At 34.8% G+C, this 11,823-nt stretch overlaps 1 protein-coding gene across 1 annotated transcript; it reads left to right on the top strand.

The window, feature by feature from the left end:
• Nucleotides 1-376: 376 nt before the first annotated feature.
• Nucleotides 377-10,452, top strand: LOC125663157 (uncharacterized). Its single transcript, XM_056147593.1, has 6 exons — nt 377-682; nt 2,268-2,358; nt 2,547-2,717; nt 3,304-3,383; nt 6,379-6,466; nt 9,904-10,452. The coding sequence occupies exons 1-6, from the start codon at nt 377-379 to the stop codon at nt 10,161-10,163; spliced, it is 996 nt and encodes a 331-aa protein (XP_056003568.1). The 3' UTR covers nt 10,164-10,452.
• Nucleotides 10,453-11,823: the final 1,371 nt, after the last annotated feature.

Below are 11,823 nucleotides of genomic sequence, written 5' to 3'. Positions count from 1 at the left end.
TAGTTAAATAAACCATATCAGCTAATGACACAAATTCATGCCCCTTCAGCTAACGGATCAGCAAGTGCAAGTGTGAGCCCGAACATCAAATACAGTAAAAGCTGTAAAACATGTTGGCTCTAACGTTGTTAAAATCAATTATTGATATGCTATGAAAGGACTGAACATGAAGTTTTCATTGCCTATAGATACATCTTGATATAAACCCATTCAGTCCATTTGCTAATGACAATTTATCTCATTCTCACCTGTCTTTGCATTCATCCCCATGTACTTCCTCCAGAAAGAGTTATAGTATTAATGAAATTCCTCCAGGTGTTGTACAAAGAAACTGCGTTCTGATGTATTGTACAAACTAGCACACGACGATTTCTAAATGGCAAGGAAGCAGACCCTGGTACTTGTGATGATTGTCATTATCTATTGCGACGTGCGTTTTCAAGACAGCTACTCAAAGTTACAATATGGATACAGACTGGATAGAAAGGTGATAACTTCTTTTGTTGAATTCAGCATTTTAGACTGTGCTGAGGAGTGTTTGAGAACAACACGATGTAAATCCGTGAGCTATTACAAAGGATCAAATTTCTGTGAAATAAACTATGAGAACAAATCGTCGGCCAATGACATATTCTTGGAAAGTCCGGGGTGGATCTACAGTGAACGGGAGGATTGGCATATTGTGAGTATGATTTTATATTTGTTAGCCAGATTCAAGGGCAACTTCTGTTTTATTAGCTGACCAAAATCATAATTTTTCTATTTTTAAAATACTCAATTAGTGTTTGAATATGAAGTCATAGATATGTCATAACAGATTTTCAATAGGTAAGCGTTGTGCACTAGCATAAACATACATATCAGATTCGTCGTCGCTAGCCACGGTTACTGAGTCCGGTTCTACCTACTCTACCTCAAAGCGTGACTGCATGATCAGATAAACCCTCGATCTTCATGAATATTCACGGAATGACACAATGATTGTTTTCGACCAATCGCAGTCACAATAACAGATGTCCAATATTTTAATGGCTGCCCCACAACTAAAACGTGCAGTATTTGTTTACAAGAAATGTAAAGATAACGAACAGTGATCAATCTCATAACAAGTGATAACGGAGAAACATACTACAGATCCCTGTTGACAGAAGCAAGTAAAATTTAGAAGTATTTATTAAATGAAATTCGCATTAAAAGCAGTGGTTTCCTTTGTAAATTATGTGTTAATAAACTTAATCGTATTCTCAAGCTTAATGAGGAAATTCGGGCTAATGTGGATATGTTGAGATTGGTTGACTAATGAACATAATTATTCATGACGTCGAGGATATTCTTAATCACGCAAGCCCAGCATTAGACGTAGTCTGAACAGAGACAATAGGCGTGGCTTGCGACGATAAGACTAAGGTTTATCAAATATGCAGAAAACATTGACACTTTTTATTTACGATAATTATTGTTTAATGTGTTTTATATTGGATTAATAAAATCTAAAACATATATCATCATTATTTATTTTAAAAAAAAAGATATATGGGAATATGAACGACAGTAAATTTAACTAAGGCATACATTATTTATGTTGTTTTATACATGTGTTTGTTTATACCCTAAGTTACTCCATAATAAGGGTTAACAATACTTTAATTACGGTGGTGGTATGGCATAGACCCTTAATATTATTATTATAATATTACCGGTTCATGTGGGCCGAGATGTAGACATTTTCGCAAAGATGAATGAAGAAAGATACTTGAAACCAGCAGGGATGATAAATTGGCAATAATCATGCTACATTTTGTGTCTATATGCTTGTGTCTATGTATCTGTTTGTCACTTCTATACAGAGAGTAGTTGGAAAATTGTCGACATTTTTCGTACGTCTAAAAGAATTAAGTGATTCGATCTTTTCATTTATAAGAAATCATCATTAAGCACTCTCCATTGTATTTTATTAAATGATTAAAACGTCAATATCAGTACAATCCACTAGATGGTCCCTGTGGATCTTTGTAAATAAGGAAATTTCACTATAAACAATGATATTATTGATGTATAGAGAAGTTAGTGGAAATATGCACTGTTATTGGTTGTAAAGTTTTTATCAAGAGTACTTGTTAGTATTTTTACATTATGATATTGGTTTATTTTTTCTCAATGAAATCTACCAGAGGTACATGTATATTTTGATTATTAGCATATTCAATCGACATTTTCGCGTTAAGTTAGAGTGTTGAATTTTAACATCTGTTCCGTTCCTATTACAGGGTATTGTATCTTCTTGTTCGGCATCAAATTGTTCCATCAATGAAAAATGCAAACCCTTACCAATGGGCAAGTTTGAATGTGTTTTATCAGGTAATGAATCCTTTTGATTATGCTTTACTAAGACGTAGCGTTTTTCCACTGTGAGCATTTGAACCCCTAAATCTCCAAGAATAAACAAATTAGAGTGATATATTTAAAAACAAGGAAATACAGTTGTTAATCACGAAATGTAGACCCACTCAAAACACGCTAATTTACCGTATCTTCATTATCATCAGATTGCGGCATTCCATCCCAGTGGGGGGTGAATCTGAGCAGCGTCGGTAGATGGGAAGGAATTGGGATTCACAGATTCATGAAACTTGACTGTTACCAAAATTGCAGTCAGTCTGGTTCACCGATGTTTGTTTGCGCACCAAACGGACAGTGGAAAACAAACATGAAATGTGGTATTTTTTTAAGATATAAAATCCTTTTTCACATTGATAACAATTAATAACCTGTATGATGTCCAGTGATGTTGCATTGTTCATTTCTCATTTCATCATTTTTGACGCTGCGTTCTGTGTTAGGTTTGATCCGACTTAGCTTAACGGCGGGTTTGATCTGTCGACAGAGGATGCTTACTCCCCAGGCACCTGATTCCAGCAATTTTTCTATTTTTGTAAGGATTTATGTGAAGTTTAGGAAGCCAGTTTTCGTACGGTAACTCATAGTTCATCAATACAACCTATCATTGGGTCACATGTTGTCTGACGTGTTTCATACCGATTGTTAAGCCGTTCTTGGCACACCGATTTTGACTACGGATAACTATATTTACTTCATCAAGATATAGGGATGACGGCGGGTGTGGCCGGTCGACAGGGGATGCTTACTCCTCCTATGCACCTGATCCAGTCTTTGGTATATCTAGGGGTCTATGTTTGCCCAATTCTTTATTTTGTATTGCTTATAGGAGTAATGAGAGATCACTGTTCGTTATATTCGCCTTTCATAATTCACGTTTGATATTTATGATGATGAAATCTTCAGGGTGTGTATCGAGCTGGATAGAGTACCAGGGTCATTACTATTACCAAGGTGAGAAGAGACTCAAATGGACAGACGCCAAGGTAAAATTTCCTCTCCTTCAATTACAATATTTAGTATTATCCTTATTTTGTATCTATGTTTCCTACTATTTTTATCGGGATGCATCAGTGGAATTGAAATTGTTGTAAAAATTGAATATACGCACAGTTCCATAATCTCCAGACTCTGCAGTGTAGAAAGTTAACATGGATTCAAAATAATATACGCACCTATAAAAATAAAACCAAGTGTGTTAAAGTTTGTAATCAACTCAACGCTTTTTGAAGAAAATGAATTCAAATTCAGTCAATGCATGAAGTATATTTAAAGTTATCACTCATTTTTCTCATATATCACCTAATAGTCCCGGTACCAATTTTCAACAAGGTTGAACGACGCAAGATGAAAAATATTTTTGCAATTCAATTAATATCTTACTTTTTTCGAATCCAAAATTATGCCAAATCGAGAGAAGACAACTAAAAGCAAAAATAATTACAATTTGTATACACAAATGGAACCACTTCCTATCATATACTGTAGATTTATTAATTTAAGCGTACCTAATGTAAAACTTATACAGTACCGAATTTGATGCACCAGATGCGTGTCGTTTGTTAATCAAGATTTCTTAAATATATTTTAGCAACAGGAAATTAAAAGCGAGATATTTTATTTCGCGAGCGATACATCTCGCGAAATAACGCGATAATAAACTCCTGCGTATATTTAGGAATATGTAGTATTACAATGGTGTTCAGGTAAAGGACTAAAGCCAGAAATTATTTTTAAAAATGGCGGTCCCAAAATCTTGTAATATTTTGAGTGTCAATGGGTTATCTGCTTCCCAAAACAATTTAATGTTTGCCATTTCCTACATGCACTTTCTTTTTAAGGACTTATTCAAACATATCAATGAAATATAAATGCTATTTTGACATTTTTGTATTGCTAAGTTATATAACTTTTAATGCTGATTTAAATGGTGTAGCAGAAACAACCGTACCGTATTTGTTACGTTTGCATTTTGCATTGTTTTTGTCTGTGATAACTTTACAAATTATAATGATAGCCATTTCCTTATGAACGAAAAACGTGTATGGATCTTGATGAATATTGGATTTCTATTTTAACGACTGGTAATTCTAACATGAACTCATTTATGGTGATATCATTCAATATACATGTATTTTTACGTCAGAATTCCTGTAGGATTTATAACATTTGAATTTATATAAATAGTTACAAATGACTTTTGTACATCTAACATTTTGCAAAACATATTACATGCATATTGATATGACTATAAACCACGGCCAGTAGTCCAGTAGATTTTATACAGTTGTTCGTATGTACAAATATCATTCCCATTATGCTCAAACGTACCTCACGGGATTACGGTTCAAACCTGGGAATGATTGCATTCTACACATCACCATGCTGTTCTTGAGAAGATTTTAACACCGCCTCCCCGAATATTCGTATGTAAAAATTTGAATCATGTGTCGCTTTTTAAGACTTCACTTTGATTTTAAAGTGAAATATATTCCAAACATATTGCATCTTCAATGTTTTATTGATATGATTTGGAGGATTTGAATTTAATATCTTTCATTCGTAAGATGGTATGTGTAATTTAAATCAGGGTATGCGTTTTTACCGCAAAACAACGGACCACGAAATAATACGAGACTGGGAAAGTTGCTAAACGTCTCTGTAAAACTTTGAATTTGTATTGTGCAAACCTACCACGGGTTTTTTAATCAAACTTGAATCTGGAATGCCTGAAGATGCTTACACATTGATATGATTAATCCTGATTAAGCTACTCTAAGAATAATTTTGAATGATGATAATAATACTAAGACTTATATAGCGACCTAATCAATTAAAAATCTCTGAAGCGCTTTACACAAAAAGCATACAATTCAAAGTAAAAACAACAATGCCCTACATAACAAAAATGATGGTACATGTACATGTAGATGCATATGTAAAAAACCTAGAGTTGTCTTTTAGTTAGATATTAAAAGCAATATATACAAAATTAGTTTTTAGAAGTCTCTTTAAAAGATTTACTCGGGTATTATGCTTTGAAGGGACTTACAGTAGCTAAGGATTTTTGCATAATAATATGACTAACCATGACATGTTCTCCAGATTAAAAACTATTTCTCACACATTGGCATGCAAAAAGTCTCTATTGTGGTTTCACCCTACCCCCCAAAATCATGATTTTAATAAACTGGAGGATTCTTCCTCATTAGATTGATTAATTCTATAGCAACTCATCAGAATTTTAAAATGACTTTTTACAATGTATCCTCATGTAAAACTTATACGGTACCAATTTTGATGCACCAGATGCGCATTTCGACAAATAATGTCTCTTCAGTGATGCTCAACCGAAATGTTTGAAATCCGAAATAACTATGAAGTTTTAGAGCTAAATATAGCCAAAAACAACGTGCCAAACAAGTGGAGCCAAATTCGTCCAAGGATAAGAGCTATGCATGAGGGAGATAATCCTTAATTTTGAAATGAATTTCTAAATTTTATAACAGCAATTAAATATACATCCGTATTTTCAAGCTAGTAACGAAGTACTTAGCTACTGGGCTGTAGAGACCCTCGGGGACTTACAGTCCACCAGCAGAGGCCTCGACCCAGGGGTCATAATGTAAAACTTATACGGTACCAATTTTGATGCACCAGATGCGCATTTCGACAAATAATGTCTCTTCAGTGATGCTCAACCGAAATGTTTGAAATCCGAAATAACTATGAAGTTTTAGAGCTGTAAACTTTGATCCCCTCGGAGGGACCACATCTTTCATACCGATTGTTAAATTGTTCTTTTCATACTAATTTTGATAACAGATTACATCTTTTACCTGATCAAACTCTAGAGCTCAAGGTGGGCGTGACCAGTCATCAGGGGATACTTCTCCTAAAAAAACTGATATGTACATTTTACTTACAAATATAGAACTGGTATTTATATATATAACTGATATTTAATAAAACATGTTACAGCTGGAGTGTGAGAAGAGTGGTTCTCACCTGGTGGAGATCAGGAATCAAGAGGAGTCAGACTGGCTTGCCTCCACTTTTCTCGACAAAAGTAAGTGAACTTTAATACATAGCTCGGATTCTGTCAATTTTTTGTGAACTGCAATGTACAGCTCAGATTTTGTCAATTTATGTAGTATAATGTATACAATAAGGGGATGCACATTTTTGTAGTAAATGAGCTTTTACTGAAAATAAAGTAAGTAGGGGATTTGACGTTCAGTGGATCCTGCGCTATTCGCATCAACGTAACTTCCTAAACTAATGTACACTGTTTATTCAAACCTCTACTAACATATTGTTTGGATCCCTTAAATTTTGCAAAACCTCTTTGTTGGATCAGAATATATACGAGTTGGATTTCATCGTGAACTTCCGATATTTATGTAGCAATAAACCATTATAACCTGCATGTGTTGTCTCAACTGATTCGATATGCAAGAGCTTGTTCTGCGTATGATCAGTTCCGAAATCGAGAGGCTACTGACAAACACGTTGATGATGCAGGGGTTTCAACAGTCTCCTTTAAAGTCAGCATTTTGCAATGTTATGGTCGTTTTAACAATCTAGTTTGCCAATACAACCTCTCATTATGCCAAATGCTTTCTGACTTGTTTCATACCGATTGCTAGGCGATTTTGGCACTTTGATTTTGACTAAGGATAACTACACATCCTTGAGTATGATATAAGGCTCACAGCGCGTGTGACCGGTCGTCAGGGGATGTTTACTCCTCCTATGCAACCTATCCAACCTATGGTATATCCAGGGGTCCGTATTTGTCCAAATTTCTATTTCATATTGCTTAAAGGACACATCTCATGTTTTCAAAGTATACAAACTTACAATCATGTTGTTTTTTTATGCTTATACACTGTAGTAACTTATCAGTCGTTTGCCGACATAATGCGATAATTAACCACCTAAGCTCCGATTTCAAATTTAGTTAATTAGTTAGCTAGTTATGTGGTACAGTGACGTCACATGCGCCCCTTTTCGATCAACTGATATTATTAAAAACCCAGCTTTCATCGGCCTTATTTATTCACCATGGACAACATTTACATTAATGTTGACAAATTTCCAAAGTATTATATGCTTTCGTCACCAATGCATACAATTAGCGATGTAAAAACCAAAATAAAGCGAGGAAAGCGAGTATGAAATCGGCCCAATATTCCGAGTAAAGTATGTTTATATGGACCGTTGTCTACATACTATTTGGTAATGTTATTCTTTTTTACATCTGTAATTCGCGTTGTTTTTCTAAAATAAACAGGACAATTATTATTTGTGTTTGGATTAGGGCTAGACAAATTATGATATGTTGCATTGTTGAAAACTAGACCTACCTACTGTTACGAGTGCAATTTGGAAAGAAAGAAAACGAAAAGAAAAAAGCCACACACACGAATCAATAAGAATAATCAAATTTAAAGTGGAAATCACATTTTTATTTTGATAAAGCAATCTTATTGTTATTTTTGAACTGTGATCTCCATGTCGTTAGGAAGTGGGAGCATTACATTTTACTAAAGAACTCAATAAGTTATAAGTTCAATGAGAAATAATTTTTCAATTCAATTTAAAGTAAGGAAATGATATAGTCTCTTATTTATAATTAAAAGCTGAATTATTTTGTATCTTTAAATTTTTTTGTAAATCTACTAGTTGGTAGAAACTTGGAGCAGAAGTTAAACTTATATGTTACGAGGTGAAGGTCGGCTGATCCAAGTGTGAATTGAATTTGAAGACCAGAACAGAATGATGAAGGCCTACTTGTATATGCTTTAGGCCTAGCAGTGCTTAGCTTCGATAAATCCATTTTCTCGCAGTTTATCTGGGTCCTTGTCTAAGCGGCTATTTAAAAGGTAACTGGGTGAGTTTTTTAAGGTAAAGTTCTTGCTCCAACAAAAATTACCCACATCTTATTTTCTTATACTTTCCTTCCAAAAATTGAAAAAAAATGTTCTAATTCCTTTCCAGCAACAACTAGTACTCCCTTACATGGCACAATACACCTGAATGCAATGTAATTGCAACCCGTTAACTTGATAATTGATTTCAAAAGATTATATCTAATCTATTTATTAAATGGCTAATAGATAATTTCAAACCCGAGGGCACATATGACGTCACACATAATGGCGCGTAAAATGCCGAAAGTAAATATACATATCGCAAGATTTAAATTTCATCGTTTTCAAACTCGAAAACTACCCAAAATATTTCCTTAAAAACACATCTAAAGTAATGTTAGGCATGTTTATAAACTTGCGTTGTGTCCTTTATAGGAGTTATGAGATTGATCCCTGTTCGTTAGCTTCACCTTTACAGGAGTTATCAGATTGATCACTGTTCGTTAGCTTCACCTTTATAGGAGTTAAGAAATTGATCACTGTTCATTATCTTCACCTCTATAGGAGTTGAGAGATTGATCACTGTTCGTTATCTTCACCTTTACAGGAGTTATGAGATTGATCACTATTCGTTATCTTTTCCTTTATAGGAGTTATGAGATTGATCAATGATCGTTATCCTCACCTTTAATTTGGAGGTTTGAATATGTATCGCTGAATTCGCTTTTCATATCATTCCACATACACTCAAGGGACATCCAATACGAAAGTGTGAGATGCATCCGAGTTATTTGCCTTTAGAGAACTCTCGTACACAGTAAGGCGCGACGCAATTTGTTTACACGCGGGAGTGGGACAAATATTCATCACTGCGTAAGTCAATGTGCTCAGTAAGATTTCCATCACCTGAACTTGATCGATACACAATGTGTCCAGGGGTCCGTGTTTCCCAACTATCTATTTTGCATTACTTGTGGGATTTATGAGATTGATCAATGTTCGTTATCTTCGCCTTTCACAAACTAAGTAAGTGATAAGTATTCAAGGGGTAATTAATTACATGAAATTCTTATCATATCTCGTTATTTAGTTGTGCGTACTGATCATATCTAAGTCATTACTTACAGATGTGACATTGTTTTCATGTTTTCATTGTAGTAAACATTTCTGTCGGTAGTAATTTGTAATGGACACGAAGTGTGCTTCTTCATTTGTTGTTGAACTGTTTTAGTATTCTTGGGTCAAAAGCAGGTTATCAACAGGTCGAACTGTAAGGCTGCTATAGCCATACTTTACTTAGTGATTTTGACGATGGATTACTCCGTTTAATGACGATAGAGGGCATACACCCCCCCCCCCCCGCAGACATCTGATCTAGACCTGTGATATCTGTTTTGAGTCTCTATATTTCGTGTTCTCTGACAGACCCTGTTCGCTTTCTTCACCCTTTTCATACTCTGTTAATAGCGAGTTAATTAATCTTACTTGGAACGCCTAATTTGTAATCTTGGGAATTTGGAGAACAGTTTAATTTATCACCACATACAGATAACGTCCGATTATTAGAAAACAGAGGTATACACTCCACCCTTTAGCAATTACAGACCATTGTCGTTTATATCTATTTCAGGCACTTGTCCCTCATCCGTTTATGAGGTTTGTACAGCCTGGACAGGGGGAAACGATCGTGATATTGAAGGTCAATATCGATGGAGCTACTCCAATGTGATCATAACCTTCACCGCCTGGTACAGAGGTCAACCGAGTGTAGGTTATCCTGCACAAGCAGCGGAAAAAGACTGTGTCGACCTATTTCGAAATGGCAAATGGAATGATAGACCATGCTCTTACCTTAATTCATTTATTTGTGAAATGTCCTATGGACAGTAGAATTATACTCTAATTCTCCAGAAACACAAACTCGATGTTTCTCAATAATATATTATTTTTGTGATACTTCACGTACAATTATCTTGCATTCTATCTCGTTTCTACAAAGAATGAGGTATATTACTGTGTATATTTTAAGGTTAGCATATGTTAAAATTTCCTCCTTATTGCAAGTACAAATGTAAAGTCAGCTCTTATGTATTATAGTAAGTTACAGAAATGTAGCAAAAAAGTAGAGAAAAATCCTTAGAACTACCCAGTATCGAAACCGGGACCTTATTATATCTAACCACTGCGCTAACCAGGTCGACATTATATAAATATTGCATGTAGTCTAGAGTAACATTGAAAATTTTCACCCCGAGAAAACCATTGTTAACCTTTTGACCTTACTCGCAATTCTTTTCGTTTTGTACATATGAGATATTATATAAATATTGCATGTAGTAGAGGGTAACATTGAAAAGTTACATTGTTTCAATGACAATGGTTTCTCGAGGGATGAAATTTGTCAATGTTACCCTCAACTATATGCAATATATGTTTTATTATACTGAATGCTATTTAAACAATAAAGCAGAAAGACTTACGTCCGTTGACATTTGATCAATCAAAGTCGATGCGGGTATTAGCGTTTATTACAAAAGTTCAAACGACCTCGTATAACAATCTACGGCGAACCGTACGCGCATAAATTTGACGCATGTAATAATTTTTATAATATCACCTTTTGTCAAGTACTGTTACCTGTTGTTAGATGCCATCACCCTGGAAAATGTGCGTTCTCTTCTCAGAGGGTAACAACATAATTTTTTTTCAAATGCTTCTCGACCAATCAGATTTAGCTATATCGACTACGTTTTGTCCATTAACAATAATAACTTTCATTCATATGTCGAGTCAATATATCCCTGTGAACTCCAAATAAAAGACACCACAGAGTCGCCCACTTCTGCTTCATACTTAAATATCTTATTGAAAGTAGACATTAATGGCAAACTGACAACTCAACTGTATGACACACGGGATGATTTCAGCTTCTCCATCGTCAACTTCCCATATTTATGTAGCAATATTCCATTATCACCTGCATATGGTGTTTATATCTCTCAACTGATTCGATACGCAAAAACTTGTTCTGTTTATGGTCAGTTTATAAATCGAGGCAAGCTACTGACAAACACGTTAATGATACAGGGGTTTCAACAATCTCGATTGATGTCAGCATTTGCACATTCTTTGATCGTTATAAAGATCTAGTTCGTCAAAGAAACCTATCATTGGGTCAAATGCTATCTGACATGTTTCACACCGATTGTTATACCATTCTTGGTACATTGAGTTTGGCTACGAATAACTCCGTTTACCTGATCAGGATATGGGGTTCACGGCGGGTGTGACCGGTCAACAGGGGATGCTTACTCCTCCTAGGCACCTGATCCCACCTATGGTATACCCAGGATTCCGTGTTTACCCAACTATCAATTTTGTATTGCTTATAGGACTCATATATATGTCATTCGAGTATTTTACATGAAAGTATATTAAAGATAGTATGGTCATTTTACTACAATATAGCATTTAACCTATTAGGGAAATCATAGAAGAACTCTTCATATTGAAAAGGTGAAAAATAATTATAGAGAAAATATCAGAAATG

This window comes from Ostrea edulis, chromosome 8, assembly GCF_947568905.1.
Source record: "Ostrea edulis chromosome 8, xbOstEdul1.1, whole genome shotgun sequence".
Taxonomy (NCBI): Eukaryota; Metazoa; Mollusca; class Bivalvia; order Ostreida; family Ostreidae; genus Ostrea; species Ostrea edulis.
This window is presented reverse-complemented; position numbering and strand designations above follow the sequence as displayed.

Excerpts from the sequence above, each read along its gene's own strand:
- LOC125663157 (XM_056147593.1), top strand. The coding sequence starts at position 377 with ATGGCAAGGAAGCAGACCCTGGTACTTGTGATGATTGTCATTATCTAT. Across the intron at positions 2,359-2,546 it reads GTTTGAATGTGTTTTATCAG|ATTGCGGCATTCCATCCCAG; the intron begins GTAATGAATCCT and ends CATTATCATCAG. Across the intron at positions 3,384-6,378 it reads TCAAATGGACAGACGCCAAG|CTGGAGTGTGAGAAGAGTGG; the intron begins GTAAAATTTCCT and ends AACATGTTACAG.